Source organism: Ovis aries, chromosome 10, assembly GCF_016772045.2.
Source record: "Ovis aries strain OAR_USU_Benz2616 breed Rambouillet chromosome 10, ARS-UI_Ramb_v3.0, whole genome shotgun sequence".
In the NCBI taxonomy this organism is placed as follows: Eukaryota; Metazoa; Chordata; class Mammalia; order Artiodactyla; family Bovidae; genus Ovis; species Ovis aries.
Window position 1 is genome coordinate 24,537,681 of NC_056063.1, and position 21,274 is coordinate 24,558,954.

The following is a 21,274-nucleotide window of genomic DNA, read 5'->3' on the forward strand; positions in this document are numbered from 1 at the left end:
TAGTTCAACATTCCTTCAAGACGAAGATCCTCACTACAAAATGCCTTTTTTTGAACTTGTCTAGAAACATGGGTTGACTACTTGGCAAGGCATCATCTTTTCTGATTTAACTGCTCAACAGCTCTGATTTTATAAGATTCTTCGTACTGAAAGTTGGTTTCCTGTAACTCGCCAACTTGAGAAAAAATAGTTAATCTATTTCCTCTTTGAGATGACAGCCATTCAAATATTTAACACAAGTCATCACACCCTTCCTCCAGCTACTCTCTTTTCCCCAGTAGAATCTTCCTTTCTGTGGGCTCATCACCCACAGTTTGAATGGGATCTAGACTTTGGAGCCCTTACTGTCATGGACAGCAACCCATGGAAAACCTCTAATCCAGTCTTTTTTTTTTTTTTTTTTTAATTGGGATCCAAAACTGGTGTCTACAACCCATGTGTGACCAGGCCGTGGAGAGAATATTAAGACAAATATGTCAGTGTAGGGAGCTCCTGAACTTTTGTTGATGTCATTGGTAACCATGTTATGCCATTAGCTCATGTTGAATTTTTAATTAATTAATACAGATTAGCAGTCTGTTTTATATGAATACTATCGAATCAAGTCTTCCACAGGAATTTGTTTGTGGCATTTAACCTGTTAATTTGGACTCATTTTCCCCATTCTGTTGGGATGTCTTTAAATCCTGATTTTGCAATTTAATTTACTAATTGCATACCTGTTCTTTCTATTGTCACAAAGATAAGAATCATCTCTCCTGTGATATGATCCAAATCATACTAAACTTCAAATAAGGTCATGAAGAGTAAGTTGGCTGTACCCAACCTAAAGGCTAACATTCACATATTAATTTTCATTCTGAAGTTCAGGAGATTTCTGGAAGTGTTAGATATTTTAATCTATTTTCTTCCTGAAATTATGATGAAAAGAAGTAGGTCTACATATTTCTTTCAGGGATCCAAATCTATATAATTATGATCCTTACACCTACAAGTATTATACTACTTAGGAGCTTTAAGCCAACATGAAAAAAATTATTACCTTGGCCACTCTCAGAGAGAAGTGAGGAAATTTTTTTCAATGAAATGATCAAAGATACTTAGTGATAATTGTGATTGAACCCTTACAGACATAGCAGATTTGACAACTAAATAGATAAAATATTAAACTAGGATAATAATTTAAAATTATTTGACCTTCAACATAAAGGACAAGTATTTTGGGGCTTCCCAGATGGCACCAGTGGTAAAGAATCTGCTTGCCAATGAAGGAGACACAAGAGATGCAGGTTCAATCCCTGGATTGGGAAGATCCCCTGGAGTATGAAATGGCAACCCATGCCAATACTCTTGCCTACAAAATTCCATGGACAGAGGAGCCTGGAAGACCCTAACACTGGGAAAGATTGAAGGCAAAACAAAATGGGGATGGCAGAGGATGAGATGGTTAGATAGCATCACTAAACCAATGGACATGAGTTTGAGAAAACTGTGGAAGATAGTGAAGGACAAGGAAGCCTGGCATGCTGCAATTCATTGAGTCACAAACAGTCGGACAGGACTGAGTGATCAAACAACAGCAACAACAATAGTACTTTATCATTTGACGTTCAAAAGGCAACTTTCATAGAAAACTGATGATTCACAGACTTGTGTTGCTAAAATCATCCATTAAATATCTTGAGGGACTTCTTGTAAAGGTTAAATCATTGTAAAATAACATTTTTGACATTTTCTCCTAAGTACTTACTCATCTCTTGATTATTTCAGTGATGCCTATTGACCATGTTTATGGAACCCTGGGCATTGTGGGAGCTACCACCACACAGCACTATTCTGATGTCTCAAAACTGAGGGAGGAGATTGAAGGACAGGGATCATTCACTTACTTCGCACCGAGTAACGAAGCTTGGGACAACCTGGATCCTGTAATTCATTATTTTTAATGAATATAACTTTTCCTGTTATTGTTATATTATTTCAATTGATTTATTAACTTAGAAATTAATAGAAATTGTATATCTTTTTGTTGTGCATATATGATGATACATAAAAGGATGAGGGTATTAAGGATGCTCCTTAATTGAGGGTAAGGAAAAAGTGGCTCAGTGGTAAAGAATACGCCTGCCAGTGCAGGAGATGTGGGTTCAATCCCTGCATTGGGCAGATCCCCTGGAGAAGGACGTGGCAACCCATTCCAGTATTCTTGCCTGGAAAATTCCCAAAGACAGAGGACCTTGGCGGGCTACAGTCCATGAGGTCGCAAAGAGCTGGTCATGAATGAACATGCAAAAAAATGAACAAAAAAGGAGCAAATCATTTTAGTACCTCCATGAATGGAATAACAGCCCAGCAGGCTCATAGACTAATAACAAAAAAGGCAAACCAACAGTAGATTGAACAAGCACTTATTACTCCATTTTACTCCTTTTCTCTTTCCCTTTTGGTTGTGGAGAATTATAGGTAATTTTAGATGATGTATCTTGTAGAAAGGCAAGTTAAGAAGCCTCTTGAAATGTTATTTTTAATAAGCTCTATTAGATATATATTTATCATTTTAATTGTATATAAATGTATATGACTGTTTAAAGACTGACATAAGTGTATATGGATATTTAAATGAAGGGTTGTAAATTATGCATTTAATTTTCAGGTTTTTCTATGCATAGTCTGATTTATAGCACACTAAATTATGGCTCAATATCCAGATCTATATAACTGGTATAGAAATATATTCCTACTTTCTACTTGATATGAAGATGAACTGAAAATTACTACTAGAGTCATGTCAGTTCAGTTCAGTCACTCAGTCATGTCCACCTTTTTGCAACCTCATGGACTGCAGCATACCAGGCTTCCCTGTCCATCACCAACTCCTGGAGCTTACTCAAACTCATGAGTCATATAGTATTTGGTAAAACTTAGGTAGATTCTTTGGGATTTTACCTTGATACATTAACTGTGAGGTTACTTGCTAACAAATACAGAACTTTCCCTCTTCTGGTTGTCTTTGATCAAATCTCTAACCACCTTGCTGGCCCTTTTGGCAGACTCCTCTTCTTCCTCGTCTTAAGAATGGGTTTTATTAAAGCCTCTTCTAGGAACTCTACTCTGCAGTTCATATGCACTTCAGATGGCTTCAGCTTTCACTTAATGCACAGAACCATGAAGTCTGTGTTTCTGGATCCCCAGAAGAATATTTCTAACACCTGTCTTAATATTTCTCCTTGGATACACCATCTATATTTTTAAACAAACTGTTATCCAAAACAGATGCCACTTTCTCCCCGTCAAAAACTGCTTTTCTGCTGTTTCCATAACTGGCAACCCCAATCTCAGAGTTCAAACTTTAAAATTATGAGTCATCCTTACTTCTCCCCTCTTCAGTTCTTAGAAACTACTATTAGTCATCCACAGCTCATTTTTCATCCTCATAATACTCTCCTTCTGTTACACATTGCCACCAGATTAACCTTCTTAAAGCCCGGGCTAATTGTTGTATTCTAATGCCGCAAAAGGGGCTTAGTGGCTCTCTATTGCCAGTTTAATTTACTCTTTGCTTGGGAATTAAAGTCTTCTATGTCATTGTCCCATACACTTTTCTAAAATTTCTCCCTATTATCTGAGAAACATAAAACCACACTGGACAACTTCTGCTTTCTTTGCCAGCAGTTGGACTTAGAAAGATCACTACAACATTCCTACCCTATCTACCTATCCTACAAGACCTGTCTTCAAACTTTGGATTGCTGGCCATTTTCATTTGACCTAGAAAGCATTTATTTCCTCCGTCTGTCCTTTATCTAATCATGCTTATATTTACCAGCTGCTATAGCATCCGTGGGCTTCCTAGGTGGAGCTAGTGGTAAAGAACCTGCTTGCCAATCCAGGAGATGCAAGAGACACAGGTTTAATCCCTTGGTCAGGAAGATCCCCTGGAGGAGGGCATGGCAACCCACTTGCCTGGAAAATCCCATAGACAGAGCAGCCTAGTGGGCTACAGTCCATAGGGTCTCAAAGAGTCAGACACAACTGAAGTGACTTAACATGAACACACATAGGATAAGTACCTCAAAGATCAAGATTTCACCTTACTTATCATTGTATTTCTCATAACACCAAGTACAGTATGATATGATATTGAATAAATGAAAGGTACAGAATGGTTGAATTCTTGAATGTTATAGAATAAACATAAAACACATTAAAATTACAATATTGTATGTATACAAATATAATGCCATTTTTAATTTTTTCCACCCTAAAATTTTAAATATCTGATAATTTCATACCCCCTAAGCCTTGACAGCAAGAGCATCTCTTCATCAATATAGTCATTAAAATTTTTGTTTTGACTCTAAAAATGTCCAAATACTCTGTAAGATCGGAAAGACTTTACTGAGTACCTGTACTTATAAAATTTCTTAGTCAGTTGAAATAATATAATTTTAAGTTATTTATTTCAACTTGTTTTGACCATCTGGGTAATTCAGTGAGACAATAATAAGAGAGTATAAACAGTGTGATTACAGGCATTTTAATAATTAACTATAATAAAATAAACTTCTGCCATTTCAATTTTTCCTAGGATATCCGGAGAGGTCTGGAGAGCAATGTGAATGTTGAATTACTGAATGCTTTACATAGCCACATGGTTAATAAGAGAATGTTGACCAAGGACTTGAAAAATGGCATGATTATCCCTTCAATGTATAACAACTTGGGGCTCTTCATTAACCATTATCCTAATGGGGTAAGTTTATGTAATAAAAAGTACATTGATCAATAACACTGCCCCTAATTTTTTCTATGACCTTTATATAAGGTTTACAGAAATAATAAAATGTCAGTGAATAAACTTTTCCTTACATGTAAAGCATGTGAATTTCCAATTCAGTGACTGATTTCTACCAATGAGTGTTGGCAAGGAAGAAATTAAATGGACAGTTTGTTGACAGTAGACTTAGATGTTCTGCAAAGGGAAATTTTATTAGCTGATGTGTTTGAATAATAAGAGAAAAATAAAGAATAAGAATTTATCAAAGAATAATCAGAGAATGAGAATTCTTTTATTCATCCCCTTGCGACTATACTGATTTAGATTTTTGTGGGTTTTGATAAGCATGTTTTGATAAAGTCATTGTGGGAAACTTCCAGCAAGGTCATGGGGCTCTTCCAGTAGTCAGATTTCCAGGGACAGAAAGGATCAGTGATGAAGCAATATTCAGGAAATCACTGAAATAGAACTGATTACATTTACGTAATAATTGTTTCTGTCTCAGAACTTGGCCTACATTAGAAATAGTGTATGACTATCTCTATTAAAAAAAGTGAGCAATAAAAACAATAATTCAAAAAATGTTTTTGCCTTATGTTTCTAGACATGTTAAGTACAACTGGGTTCTCAACTGGTTCCATTTTCTCTTAGTTTTGGGTTTTGTTTTGTTTTTTTTTTTTTTAGACACAATAATTTGTAAGTCTCCATCCTCAGCATTTGTATTCAGAATGTCAGTTCTTTTATGTTACATTTACCAATAAACTTGAGACATGGGAAATGGGCTTGCAGTCTCAATGGTCAACAGACAGCTGTGATTTCTGCAATCTGATTTTCCCAAATAATTGCAGGTTGTCACTGTGAACTGTGCTCGAATCATCCATGGGAACCAGATTGCAACAAATGGCGTGGTGCATGTCATTGACCGTGTCCTTACACAAATTGGTACCTCAATTCAGGACTTCATTGAAGCAGAAGATGAGCTCTCATCTTTTAGGGTATGTCCAAGAAGTAACAGCAGATTGTTTTGGACCACTGAAATTCTCCTCTTCTCCATCAGATTCTAAAAAAATAATAAAAAGCTATTAATTAACAAAAGACTGTCAATTCTAGCAGACACATAAGCAGTATATTTCTTGAAATGAAAAGGTTTTCATTTTACACAGAAGAACTCATCTTCTCATATGAAAGAATAATATTTATGTGGACATAATAAAGAATGATGAGTTATGTAACTGAAGTGTATTGAACACATTTAGAATGTGTCCATCAGTTATTACACTAACTGCTGGATATTGCTTCAGTCACACAGGCATTAGCAGAATTTCCCATCTAAAATACAGTTTGTAGAAAGTTCGAAATAACATGGCTGTTTGTGCAAAAAATAACAATAATTTTTTTTAAAGATCTAACAAGAGTAAGATATAATTTCTACAGCTTTCTATAGGGTCAACTCTCTGGTGTCAGCCTAGACTGAGTGTCTTGTAACTTTTTTTCTGAATTTGCAACATACAAGCCTCTGAAAAGCACATTTGTGTTTCAGGCAGCTGCCATCACATCTGATATATTGGAGGCGCTCGGGAGAGATGGTCACTTCACACTCTTTGCTCCTACCAATGAAGCTTTTGAGAAACTTCCACGAGGAGTTCTAGAAAGGATCATGGGAGATAAAGTGGCTTCAGAAGGTACTTAAGTGTCTTTGTCTATGAGAAGCCTCCCAGGATTCCAAGAAAAGGAAATGAAAAAGAGATTAAGTCCTGCCAATGCTATTATTTTTGATAAGCAAAGGCAAAGAAAAACTTTTATTTTGAGGCAGATGATAAAAATCTTTGAAAGAGTAGACAAAGTAATTAAATAATTAATTTAATAATCCAAGTAATTAAGTACTCCGGGTACACTAAAAATCACATGTTTCTGCGCTGCTTTCAAGTAAATAAGTAGCAGGCATTAAAAAGAATTAGAAAGTGCTGAAATATTAGATCATCCAAGTTTAATATTATATATATTATTCAGTGGTTTTAATTCTAAATTTACACTGAAGTTAGGGGAGAAAATTCCATGGTTATCTTTGGCCACTACTTATTCATACACAGAATTTGGCTTCTTTCCAGACTCCCTTTTTATTGATAGTTTCAACTAGATTTTAAATTGTGACTAGCACATTTCTCTTATGCAGCCTACCATAAACAGGCTTAACCAATTTATGATGAGATATTTTGGTGAAAATATAGACATAATAGAGTTTAGGCACAGATCACTTCTGAAGTCTTTCAAGAAACCATCTTTGCTTTGGTTACTTTCTAGATGTTGTCTTTACGGCTGCCACAAACCTCCAATTTGAAAAAAGCACACCATCTGCAAAGCACACAAAAGTGAAGCTCAATAAAATAAAGTATGCCTGTTCAGCTGTTCTGTCATGAGTAGTTAAAGCAAGATACTACTTAGGTGTTTGCAACAGGTATCACTAACAAATAACTTTGAAGGCTTTCTGAAAGGAGAAATTATTCTTGAGTTTCCATCAGAAATTATCTTCTTATGATAAATGGAACTTGATCTAACACATTGTACTGTACAAATAATTTCATGCAGTTGATCTTCTTTTCTGCTTATTTCTTACCAAACTGAGTTAATTTTACTGGAGAGTTGATGAAAAAAAACATTCTGAGAACAAACAAAATTTTAAACCCTTAGGTCAGTACTTAGGTCTTATATATGCATTCTATTTCTGAGGAATACTTGGTTCCACAGTGAAAGACATCTGTTAAGGGTCAAATGCTATTTTCCTTGATCTGAAAGCATGTTCCTTCTCCTTCATCCTCTAGCTCTCATGAAGTACCACATTTTAAACACCCTGCAGTGTTCAGAGGCTATCATGGGAGGAGCGGTCTTTGAGACCCTGGAAGGAAACACCATTGAGATAGGATGTGATGGTGACAGCATAACAGTGAATGGAATAAAAATGGTGAACAAAAAAGATATTGTGACAAATAACGGTGTCATCCATTTGATTGATCAGGTCCTGGTTCCCGATTCTGGTGAGCAACAGTTTCCCATTCTTCTACCTACTGCTGTTTATCAATCATGATGTCTAAAGTATAGGCCTATGGGAAATAAATGTGCAGTATGAGGAGTGCCACGTGAAGCACAAACAAAGCTAACAGGGATGTGGTCCAATAAAACTTTATTTATAAAAACAAGTAGTGGGCTGGACTTGGCTCTTAGGTGATAACTTGCTGACCCCTGGTCAAATGGGCATTCCTGTAGCTGGGTCATGGCTACATAAGAGTTTACCATTCTATTCTGTCTACTTTTGTATATGTTTGATGTTTCCCTCAATAAAATATTTTTTTAAAAAATAACAACAACAACTAACAGCGAGCTGAGTCCTAAATAGGTAGCTTGTGTAGTCATGGTCATTCCAGTGCAATAGACTCTGGCTTTCCAGAGTTTCTAATGTCTAATATCGTCAAAGATTCTTACAGTGCCAGAGTTTTTCTTGAAAATGGAACGAAAGATATAACCAAATGGTTACTTTTGGATAAATGAAAGAGCTATGGCCCTCACAAGAGCAGAGAGACAAGGGATGAGCAATAGAGAACTGAAGAAAACGGCAAAGCATGAAATTAGAAAGATATTTTCCTTCTGAAATTCTTTGAAATTCTCCACCCCTCCACCCCCCCCCCCCCCCATCCCACCCCCACCCATTCCGCACCCCCCCCCCCCGGCCAAAACAAAAGGGGAGCTAGAACTTTCTTACTAGGGAAAGGCAGGACTTCTTATCACATTGTTAGCACAGCAAATAGCTTATGGAAACAGCCAAGAACTGATTTACTAATTTCATGATGATAGTAATAACAACAATGACATTGTTTGAATGGTCGTGGTTTATTTTACAGCCAAACAAGTTATTGAGCTGGCTGGAAATCAGCAAACCACTTTCACAGACCTTGTGGCCCAGTTAGGCTTGGCATCTGCTCTGAGGCCAGATGGAGAGTACACTTTGCTGGCACCTGTGAATAACGCATTTTCTGGTATGTATCGGCCACTGCCATTCCAGCTATTCCCACCCCTACACACCTTTTTTTTTTCCCTGCACTGTGACTGTCTGCTAATAAATAATAGATCTTTTATGAGGTGTTGATTAGTTTCTTCACTGGCTACATATACAATGAATTAGTACTGTTTTTATTAAAAAGCCCTTTATTTCAAAACATTTCATTATAATAGGTAATGACCTACAGGAAATGAAATTTTGTGATAAGGGTCTTCAGTTTCTCTGTGAACCTGATCATATTTCCAGCACACATAATGGATATATTAACAGATCTTAAGAAAAATAAATTTGATTTGTTTAACACCAGCATTATACATAGGTGCATTTTGCAACTCAGGATTTGAAAGTAAGGTATCAAATTATGAGAAAATAAAAACAGGAGAATATGATGTACTTCTATATTATGATGTAAACTATTATTACAAGTATTTGACCTTATACTGCTATTAAAAGACTGTGGTTAGATTAATACAACCTTACTTTCTTTTCCAGAAAAAATGACAAAGACATATGTGAATTGTTAGGCAAAATTTAACAATGAAAAAATAATCATCATTATTTTTGATGTTTTTCCAAATACTAGATTGTAACATAGAAAGTTATTAATAAGAAAATTCAAATTCTAAAAAATGCTGTTTTTCCTTTTTGTAATAATAAGGTCTGTAACTTGTTGACATCAAGCCAACTTTAAGAAGCTACATGATTCGCCAACTCTCTCTCCAGAAATTAAAGTAAATTTACAAATGATTCATTAGTTGTTTTTCACGTGACTAATGGACATCAGACTTGGCCAGCCTTAGAGTTTAAAGTTTAACCTTTATCAATAACCACATGAAACCATGTAGCCCCTCACTGAGATGTAACTATTGTCTGGACTGCTTGGACTCATGTAACCATTTGATGAAATAGCTCATGGTGCATAGAGTTTCTAGTCTTCAGTATTTAGTCAACTCATATATAAGTGTAGGATCCTTAAGATCTATAATATTAGGGATTTTCCATTTTCATGATTTTCTCTTACAGGGGAAACTGTAATGCTTTCTAAATAAAATAACATTCTTTTGTAATGAATTTACTTATAGATGATACACTGAGCATGGATCAGCGCCTTCTTAAATTAATTCTACAGAATCATATATTGAAAGTAAAAGTTGGCCTTAATGAGCTTTACAATGGACAGAAACTTGAGACCATTGGAGGCAAACAGCTCAGAGTCTTCGTGTACCGTACAGTAAGTGCATTAGAAAGAGGTAAAATATCCACACTGGCCTACATGTCAAAAGATACGCCCTTGTCAAAGACTGTCCTTATAACAAATGCCCCTCAGAATTTTACTAATATGATTTTAATAGTTCATAGGAAGATCAGAGAAGTGAGTAGCATATTTGAAAAGACTATGAAGAATGTATACAAAAGTGCTATGCATTAATAATTCTGATAATTTGCATTTGTTTCATCATCAATAACTTTTTTTAAAGCATTGTTTCAATCCCATAAATAACTAAAACCCCTTTCAGATAAGCTTTTTGTTTCATAGAGTACTGTATTTTACTGTTTACATGGTAATTTTTATACTGAGTCAAATATTTAGGATGATCTTCAACTGTACCGTCACCATTCAGCAACTAAATCTCTTTTGAATGAGTTTCATGGTTAACTTCTATAGGCACATAAAGATCTCTATAAAATGGTTCTAATGTGCCTTATCTGAGGAAAAGTTTCTAGAAGATATTGCTTATCAAAATTACAGTTTGACAAGTGATGCTATTCAGTTTCTTTCCAGGCAACCTTGCAGTTACAGGTAAAAAGAATTCATAAGAAGTCAAAGATGACCTGCAACCAAACATGACTCACAGCGTTTTCATACCATAGTTCCACAAGGTCAAGACACACTTTTTAAATGATACGGAAGGGACTTCTCTGGTGGTTCAGTAGTTAAGACTCTGTGCTTCCAACACAGGGGGCGTGGGTTCAGTCTCTGATGAGGAAATTGAGATCCCACATGTTGTGCGGTACAGGCCAAAAAAAACAAAAACAAAACAGAAAATGTGCTGCATTCTAAATGATACATTTATAAATATTAGTTTTGTTCAAAGTGCTATAACTTAACCAGTAATTTAGCTTATACTTGATAGGGTTTTACTATCAATATAGTAAATATTTGCATAGAAAATACAGCAATATATGGAAATATATGGGCTTCCCAAGTGGTGCCACTGGTAAAGAATTTGCCTGCCATTGCAGGAGACACAGGAACTGCGTTTTTGATCCCTTGGTTGGGACGATCCTCTGGAGTAGGAAATGGCAACCCACTCCAGTATTCTTGCCTGGAAAATTCCATGGACAGACAAGCTTGGTGGACTTCAGTTCATGGGGTAGTAAAGAGTTGGTCACGACTAAGCATGCACACACATGCCACACCATAGTAATATATAGTCAAGATCACAAGAGGCAGTGAAGTCACTGAACTTCATGATTAAAGAAATTTACTAGAAAGGGTCTGAAAGAATGAGTAGAACCTGGAGAGGAATGACAGAAAACACAGAAATAGAATTATATGGAATTGCTTTGGCATCACTGACTCAATAGACATGAGTTTGAGCAATATCCTGGAGATAGTGAAGGACAGGGAAGCCTGGCGTGCTGCAGTCCATGGGGTTGCAAAGAGTCAGACACAACTTAGCACCTGGACAACAACAATCGACAACACTACCTGTCCTACACATATAGTAGCTTGCCTAGTAGTAGAAAACCTGGTTGAATAAGATGAGTGAGGTCAGATGGTGTGCTATGCTTAGTCGTTTAGCTGTGTCCGACTTTTTGCAACCCCATGGTCTGCAGACCACTAGGCTCCTCTGTCCATAGGGATTCTCCAGGCAAGAATACTGGAGTGGGTTGCCATGCCATCCTGCAGAGAATCTACCGAACTCAGGGACTGAACCCAGGTCTCCCACACTGCAGGCAAATTCTTTACCATCTGAGCCACCAAGGAAGCCCGTAAATACTAGAGTGGGTAGCTGATCTCTTCTCCACCCAGGAATAGAACTGGGGTCTCCCGCATTGCAGGCAGATTCTTAACCAGCTGAGCTACCAGGGAAGCCCAGGTCAGATGGTACAAGTCATTAAAAACAGAGGAGAGAAACCGTTTCCTCTGGCATCATAAGCCTAGAGACCTTTCAGAAGAAACCATCCAGAAATTTTATTAGGGAGCTTCTTCCACATAGGGAATTTCAAATAAGGAAATGCACAGTTGTATCTTTCTTTTCTTTGCTAGGCTGTCTGCATTGAAAATTCATGCATGGTGAGAGGAAGCAAGCAAGGAAGAAATGGTGCCATTCACATATTCCGAGAGATCATCAAACCAGCAGAGAAATCCCTCCATGAAAAACTGAAACAGGATAAGCGCTTCAGGTAAGCTTCACCTCCACAAGAGAATAAGACCTTTTGACATAGTTTTATTTCACAGTAAGTATTCCAAAATGCATTCAGTATTCAGTATTGCTGAGAATGCAATTTAGAATAAGAAGCTTATACGAGTGTTTCAAAATTAAAATATATTCTTAACACTAGTTTTCTTCCATAATATGATTTGGTAAGTAAAAAACAAACAAAAACCAATCTAATAGACTGAACTACTCCTTGCAAATTTTTTATAATTATGTTTTTTAAAAATGGTAGTATGTATTAGCAAAGACTATTTTGCAGAATATTAAATGAACAAATGCTTCTATTGTGTTACCAAATGTGACTTCGTCAAGTGTTACAGGGGAAAAACAGAGGTTTGGAAATTTAAAAATCATACACATATTTAAATAATTTCCCCATGATAAACCTTTAATGTTCAAATTGCATTTGAAACATATGAAAGTGTATGAGCCATTTTCTTATTTTTCCACGTAAAGGAATTCTACTGTATTTCAGGCATGGTCGGTAGGCTTACCTAGACTAAATCTAATAAACATATGTCCTTCCTGCCTAGCATCTTCCTCAGTCTACTTGAAGCTGCAGACTTGAAAGAGCTCCTAACACAGCCTGGAGATTGGACTTTATTTGTACCAACCAATGATGCCTTTAAGGGAATGACTAATGAAGAAAAGGAAATTCTGATTCGTGAGTAGAAGTGAACACCAGATATATTTGCCCCTTGATTTCATGATCTCATTTCTTCCTCAAGTGTTCCTACCTAGATGTCGGCCCCCCACAGTTCCCTCTTTCATATTCATGGCTAGCCTTCCTCCTCTTATTCCACTTAGACTATGTAGAGGTTGCCTCATCAGTGTTCTCAAATAACTCCTTACTGTCATGTTGTGGGGCTAGATAATCACGTATGTTGTCTCTATTAAAGGCCACACAGTGAAGTGACAGAGAAGGAAATAGTCACAATTTCAAAAAAATAATTTGATTTTTTTTCCTCCAGTAAGTTGGATAATATTTTGATTGAACTGACTGAAGAGACTATGTTTTGACATAGCATTGTTACTGCCTTGAGAGCAATGACATTATGAGAAATTACAGAGTGGAAGAAAATAAATACAAAGAAATATTTTCCCCTTAGTCGTCATAATATCAAAATGTCAAAATATATGACATATTATTAAATAAATATATATATTTTTCTCCTAGGGGACAAAAATGCTCTTCAAAACATCATCCTTTATCACCTGACACCAGGAGTTTTCATTGGAAAAGGTTTTGAACCTGGCGTTACTAACATTTTAAAGACCACACAAGGAAGTAAAATCTATCTGAAAGGAGTAAGTTGTCTAGAATATATCTATGAGAGTGTTAATCTAATATTCAATTATCCTAATGTTCATTAAATTTCCAATTGACATTATCCCCTGTTTTAACAGGTAAATGATACACTTCTGGTAAATGAACTGAAATCAAAAGAATCTGACATCATGACAACAAATGGCGTCATTCATGTCATAGATAAACTCCTCTATCCAGCAGGTTGGTAATTATTGAACTGATTAATGAAAAATAAATCTTTTTCAATAGAAACCTGGATTTTTATTTCATTGATTCTTACAATATTCACTTTATATTCCTCTTCACAGACACACCTGTTGGAAATGATCAGCTGCTAGAAATACTTAATAAACTGATCAAATACATCCAAATTAAGGTACAGATGTTATTGCATAGTGCTCTCCTTGTAGCTCAGTTGGTAAAGAATCTGCCTGCAATGCAGGAAAACTGGGTTCGATTCCTGGGTCAGAAAGATCTGGAGAAGGAAATAGCAACCCACTCCAGTATTCTTGCCTAGAGAATTCCATGGGCAGAGGAGCCTGGCTATTGCATATGTTTCTAATGTGTTTAACAGATATTGCAGGTTTAACATAAAAAACTAGAAATGTATACATTAATAAGTAAATATACCCTAACTACATTGCTCTTTGTTGATTATACACCATTGGCATCATTTCTTCAATAGTTTACAATCCAGTAGGGAAGATAGGACATGTAGATAAAAGCAATAATTTTTCTATCATCAAATATTTTTGCTACAGAATATAAGGGAAAGATATTTACTTGTAAGAAATAGTCACTAATTACAATAGTTAGGGTCTCCTTAGCTGCTGAGATGGTAAAGAATCTGCCTGCAATGCAGGAGACCTGGGTTGGGAAGATCCCCTGGAGGAGGGCGTGGCAACCCACTCCAGTATTCTTGCCTGGTGAATCCCCATATACTGAAGAGCCTCGTGGGCTAGAGTCCATGAGGTTGCAAAGAGTTGGACATGACTGAGCGACTAAGCACACAGCACAATAATTCAAGGCAAAGGAATATTTGGGAATAAACACTGGGTTGAATATCAGTAGGGTTAAAGTGCCTGACAACATATGAAATATTATTTAATAAACATTTAATTTGGGATTTGCTATTTTATAATTTTTAAAACTCTGAGTAACAAATCCGACCATTTTTGCCGTCTTGCCAATAGCAAGAAATTTGAAGGTGACATGAAGACTTCATTTTTTACTAAATGTAATGGTAGTTTCACTTCTTTAGTAGGAATTAAAAATCATGGTGCCACAATTTTGTTAATACAGTGACGACATTTCATGTTACTAAATATTTTTATTTTCAGTTTGTTCGTGGCAGTACCTTCAAAGAAATCCCCATAACTGTCTACAGTAAGTACATAATGAATATTTGTCACATATATGTGGCAAGATGTAAAAAAAAGAAAATAATTTTGTGTTTACTGAGATGATTGATAATCTGGTATTTAGAATTCCAAACAATGGCAAAACTCATCCCACTTGCATCAGGGCTTGCAGTCTGGAGGAGACCTTTCAGCCTTGACTATCCTCTTCAACTCCAATGAACCACTTCTTCACTCACAGCTTGATTCAGTTGTTAGCATGGCAAAGATGCAAGGGAGAAAGTCATACAAACATATAGGGAAAAGACAGCTAAGATGCATTCCAGAGCTATTTGAAAATTCAAATGTGTGGAAATAGAAATAATATTGTTGAAACATTTCTAGCTCATTCCACTCTCAAGATCTCAGCTATCTAAGGGCAGACTGTCAGAGAATTCTAATGTTTATGGGCTGGTGGTTCAAAAAACTCTCCCCATTCAAAATTGGATGAAGGAACAAAAGCATTGTCAGGTGATAAACCTAGAGTTTCTAGATTCCAAGGTTTCTTTTATTCCTGACTCTACCAGATTATCAAAATTAAACCTCTATTTCTTAACCATGGTAAAGGTATTTCATTTGCATAAATGTTAACTCATAGTATTTCTTATTCAGTGTAGTTTTTTCTTTCTTTGTCTTTCCCTCTTTTCCACTGCAGCTTTCAAAGCAGAAATTCTTTTTCATTTTGTTTTGACTCTACAGTTCAACACTCAAAACATATCAGTAGCTAAAACGTTGCACCCATTTGTACATTTATTTTGGCTAGAATTGTTCTATTTTATACTGTGAGCATCCTGTTATTCAATTAAGAAAATTTTCCTTAAGATTTACACCAGATATGGAACAGGCATAAAGATGATGTAAGGAGCAAAACAAAATGTCTGCTGTTCTTACTGATTTCAAGTATGTGATATTGACATGGACAACCCTAGAATCAGGCCAGATCAGCACTGTTTCAAAGATTTAGTTGGAAATAGTTATACTTCCACATGGTTTAAATTCCAGTCTGGAAGTATACAGTCTTGTTAAAGATATATTTTATTTTAAAAAATCAGAAAACGTTATGAGCTCTATTCATCAGAAATGCTATGTCATCTTCCTCCATAAAAATTATGCCTGCACTGCATTTCCCTACTTTATCCATGAGAGGTTCACCATTTTCTCTATATATCAATGCACTATTTTGCTTACAATGACCTAAAATATTATAATTCCTTTATTTTCCTTTACTTACATTGGATACCTACTCACAGAGAATAATCTACATTTTATGAAATTATGCAAGTCTAATGAATCTTGTCTACCTACTCACAGCTCTTGAAAGAGCTCTGAGATTTACATTCTGATGTGGAATGTTGCTTTACCTCCTCTCTGACGTGTATGCTGTTACTTGGAAGCATAGTTGAGATAAAGGTTGAGACTAATTAAACCAAAGATTCCATTTTCATGTTCCTTTATTGACCTGTCTCTAAAATTTCTTTGTCTTATTATGTACTATTCTTGTCCCCCAAATACCTTACATATTAAATTGTATGGGGGAAAAATGCTCTCTAGTATATGTTGCCAAATATATGACATTTGAGGTGGAGAGGAATAAAATCAGTATTTAATCTTCATCCTTTGACCTGTCAAAACTATTTAAGTATTCAGAAAAGCAAAACTGAAGCAGAACTAGGAACCAAATAAATATTCTAAACTTCAAGTTCCTTAACATGAAGTGTATTTTTAAGCTAAAGCTAATTAACCCATTCTGATAGTAGCAGCAGAGACCTCTATGGATTTGACCTTCATGGAAAGGTTTCTCTGTGGCCAGACCACCTGTGGAATGGATAACTGGGCTCACCAATTTGATTTCAGAGTTTCATCATTTGAGATCTCAACATGTTAAATCTGAAAGAACTGAAACAGCCACAATTAAGCCCTGGAATCCATATTAATTCAAAAAGTTGACACAGATACAAATTTCAAACACCTGAAGTGAAAATGTGACAGAGATCCAAATGTACTCACATTTTGCCTCTAGTGTGTCAACACAATCTGTTACAACTGCACAGACAGCTTTAGTTCCTTAGCTAATGACTCCGTCTTTTAAGGCTGTAATTAGAAATGATAAAAAGTCAGTAGCTCTGGTATCTGACTCCAGAGGCACACTTTCAGTTAATCTATGCAATCAAAAGCTGACCAAATGGTTGGCTACTATTTTAAATATATTTTGCACATAATTATTTCAGTTGAGTGGATAACATACATTCAAAATACTTAGCTTTCAGTTTAAAACTGATGATGAAAATTATAGTCATTTTAGTCTGTAACAAATATTTAAATAAATGATCATATCATATTTGTTGCATAGAGCTCACGGCTGGCTGACTGAAAAAATCCATTTTTAAGTATTCTGAACTATTTTTTTTTAATTTTCCTTTCTATATCACTGTCATCAAATGCATGAAAAATATTTCAAGTCTTTTTCTTTCAATGTCTTCTTCTAATTGAGAAAGAACCCAACAATGCAATTTAAGATACTATGAATTGTATGAAATTAATCATGTTTATTTGTCTTTGTTGCTATGCAGCCAGTATTTTCAAGAAGTACAAAAGAAGGTAAAGAGCTTTAGTGCTGCAGTTCAAACTTGTAGATTTCTAGGTAGAACTCCTCACATAGAAAGTATATATTTCACTGGAACAAATCAAAGTCACTGGGCTTCAGAGTTCATCTGGACAAGAGAAGATACTAGATAATTACTATGAATTATTTCCTGTATATGACTGCCTGAACATATTACCACATCTGATACCTCAGTACCCAACAAAGACCAAAGGGGAAAAAAAGACAATTTCATTCAGGTTGTTTTTATGTAAGCATCATTTATGTTCCACTTTCTATACTTTCAGCAACTAAAATTATAACCAAAGTTGTGGAACCAAAAATTAAAGTGATTGAAGGCAGTCTTCAGCCTATTATCAAAACAGAAGGTAAAAATCAATGTATACATGGTTCCTTAAAAATCCATGTAATAAACTGATTTCTATGAATGTATCTACATTCTTTTTGAAACTAACATGCTAAATATTTCCATATCGATGGCATGCTCATTTAACAGCAGAATGCAGAATGCAAGTTTATTTAGAAGGGTAAATGTGCATTCCTAATACCTTCAGTACATTTGCTTGTATCTGATTTCATTTGAACTTAATTTGCCATTGCATTAGCACTAGTACCCAGATACTCACTAAACTGAGCTTTCTTCCCTGCACCTGGACTCTTTCAGAGAGTGTACTCTTTATAGCTGTGTTTCCAGTCTCCCCATATCAATCTCTTTCATACTGTTAGAAGGTGCTCCAAAAAAGTGCACATATCTTTTTATTCAACAGACTCAGAGAGCACAGAAGCTGTATATTGAAGAAAACTTTTAAAATGTACATCCACACATGATATACTTTTTAATTAAACCACTAGGAACAGAGGAAATAAGTAGTTGGTACAATGAATCAAACCTTAGAATCCTTAATTCCAGCCTTGAATGTGTATGTATATTTTACATATTCTTATATATAGCATTATATAATCTTATATGTATATATATATAAGATGGATGTTCCTTGGATGTTCAGTGATTAGGGCTCAATGTTTTCATTGTGGTAGCCCAGGCTTTATCCCTGTTTGGAGAATTAAGATCCTGCAAGCCATGTAGCATGGCCAAAAAAATAAAGTTAAAATAAATAAAATTAGGTTGTTTAAAGAGAGAGAGAATTTGGTGCTTTAAGAAGTTAAAATCACAGAAATTTTTGTTTAGAAAATATTTCTTGATCATTTTAATGAAAAAATAAAATGGTCCTTAATTTTAAAATTCTTGTACTATTTTTTTAAATTAGATTCCCTAAAATTGTGTATAATCACTTCCACACATCTTCTTCAGTAGAAATCATTCAGATGCACTATTTTTGTTTTCCAAGATTCATCTCTTTTCTTTCAAGCTTCTTTCAACCTATCTATCTTCCCAGTCTTTGTGAACAGGTTTCTACTGTATTACTGTTTCTTCAATTACAAACACAGTGGAGTATCAACTCTACTTGGGTTCCTCCTATGAAGGGAACTAATATGAAAAATGGGATCATGTCCCCTGTGCATTAACAACTCTTCAGTTAAAAAATTTGGAAATTTGACTTTGTATAACATAATGAGGGAGACAAATAATACTTGCCTTGGCAGCCATCTATAATTTTGTCATCCTAGGATTGCTATTGGCATTTCCTTCTCACTGTTTAAACTTTTGCTGATTCATTGGTAACTCCTGAATTCTTACTACATATATTAGGATGTTTCTTAGAAAAGGTACTTAACCAAATTTTAGAATTAGGAATAAATCAACTGAAATTCAATTCGATAAATACTTATTGTACCAATCCTGTGCTGGGTATTTTCCTAGGTGCCCACCAGAGTAAATATGAAAAAAAAACTTTTGGTAGTAAATTCCTGCCTTCATAGAACTTAAGGGTGGAGGATGTTTCTCAAATGCTAGTTGAGGCTTTTCTAAAGAAATGTTTACTTGGATATTTTATTAACTCACTTCCTGCTTTTAAACTCCTTAGCTGTTCTTTCCCTTTGAAGTTTCCACACCTTAAAAACTTGGCCTTATGTTTTGATACTCAATGTCCCTTGACCCCATGGATCAAATATTATGGTGTGAAATATTTACTGTTTGAATCAGCTGTACTCTTGTTTCATTATTTTAGATCTTCCTAGACTATTTAATTCTGGGTAATGGTGTACATTGACAATTTCTGGACAAACAAATAAACCTTCTCAAAGATAAGGAAATATAGCTCCATTCAACTGTTAAAGGGTGTTACTATATGAGTTAAATGTACTGAACTTCTCATCTAATTACTATGTAGTAATGTAGTAATCAGCTTTCTAACATTCAAAATGATTTTCTCTTGGAGCAAAATCATTTTGCAAGTCAAATGTAACACAACTTTTGCATTTGAAGGACTGTTTAACTATTAATTAGTAAATATTTGCAGCATTCACATAGAAAAGGTAAGTACTCCCATTTTCCCATAAAACCTGAAAATTGTATCTTAAAGGTAGGCATAAAGTTGGGCTTTTTTGATGTTCAGTTATGCCCAGTAGATAAAAATATAAGATACGGAGTAGTTAAAAATTAAATTTAAAATGTAATAAGAAAAGCAAGTAATAGGCATCAGTATGGTAAAGTAAGATCTACACTAGCTATCATTAGAGCAACTGAGATTTGTACATACTGTGTGATTCACAAAGTATAGTCATATATAACATTTTGTGTGAACAGAATTTATAACTATGAATAAATGGATCAATTAAACATTCATTTAAATTCTAAAGCTGATGAAATTCATTTTAGCAGCACACTAATAGACCCAGGAGTCATTTGTTCTCCTAAATACTACTCAATCTGAAGACAATGGGAACTATTTAAAACCGATTTCATAAAACCTGAAAGTACTTTGACATTTCAGCAACACCAGTGTTGAAATAAATTTCCTGTTCTGGTAAATTTAAAGGACTGCATTAACATGATAATTTGTCTCCTAAAACGACGCCTCAGGACGCACAATACCAAAGGTCAAAATTGAAGGTGATCCTGAATTCAGACTGATTAAAGAAGGTGAAACGGTAACTGAAGTGATCCATGGAGGTGCGTTCTGTTTCCCTAGCCTATTTAGGATCACTGTGAACATTTTGAAATTGTTCTGGTTTAAATATGTCGAATATCTGATGTTTTCTCTTGACTTTTATACACATTGGTGAAAAGCTTTTATTAGTTATGGATTCTTATTAGCCAATCAATTAAAATATAATTTACCTTTTAATGGATCTAGTTGGATTCGATTTTACCATTAAATCACCAGGTCCAACAAAACCGTCCTTACTCTGCATATGCAAGGATGATTATGAATATAATGAAAACAATCACATCAATACCAGATAACATGTTGGTCTTAGAAGAAAGAATGAAAATTCTATAAGACTAATAAGCCACAGCCTGGGCTTTTTATAAGGTTCCCATTCTAATGATGTGTAATTCCTTGGATTCTCCGTAAATGCTCATTGCACAGTCAGGAGACAAGTATGACATGGAGTGTTAGCTTGACAGTTGACTCTCTCCTTTACCCAAGATTCAGGACATGACTACTACCTCTATTATCTGAATGTATTTGAGATATGTTCTCCAAATGATTATGATTGATTTCTAAATGGTATTACTGTGAGAAATACATTTAATCAAATGTACATTTAATACATTTGATTAAATG

The 21,274-nt window shown here is 35.2% G+C and overlaps 1 protein-coding gene across 8 annotated transcripts in view; it reads left to right on the forward strand.

Moving 5' to 3' along the window:
- Positions 1-21,274, forward strand: part of POSTN (periostin) — a 34,318-nt gene that overhangs the window by 4,977 nt on the left and 8,067 nt on the right. For 2 of the 8 annotated variants that reach the window (XM_004012111.5, XM_012184544.4), the window contains exons 4-18: positions 1,771-1,928; positions 4,589-4,753; positions 5,626-5,772; positions 6,318-6,459; positions 7,597-7,809; positions 8,671-8,805; positions 9,911-10,059; positions 12,103-12,239; positions 12,808-12,938; positions 13,452-13,582; positions 13,682-13,784; positions 13,892-13,959; positions 14,924-14,969; positions 17,870-17,950; positions 20,566-20,655. In XM_004012111.5, coding sequence (XP_004012160.3) covers positions 1,771-1,928; positions 4,589-4,753; positions 5,626-5,772; positions 6,318-6,459; positions 7,597-7,809; positions 8,671-8,805; positions 9,911-10,059; positions 12,103-12,239; positions 12,808-12,938; positions 13,452-13,582; positions 13,682-13,784; positions 13,892-13,959; positions 14,924-14,969; positions 17,870-17,950; positions 20,566-20,655 — 1,896 coding nt within the window. The remainder of the gene's footprint in view (positions 1-1,770; positions 1,929-4,588; positions 4,754-5,625; positions 5,773-6,317; positions 6,460-7,596; positions 7,810-8,670; positions 8,806-9,910; positions 10,060-12,102; positions 12,240-12,807; positions 12,939-13,451; positions 13,583-13,681; positions 13,785-13,891; positions 13,960-14,923; positions 14,970-17,869; positions 17,951-20,565; positions 20,656-21,274) is intronic. The other 6 variants (XM_004012112.5, XM_012184545.4, XM_012184543.4 and 3 more) reach the window with 3 other exon arrangements.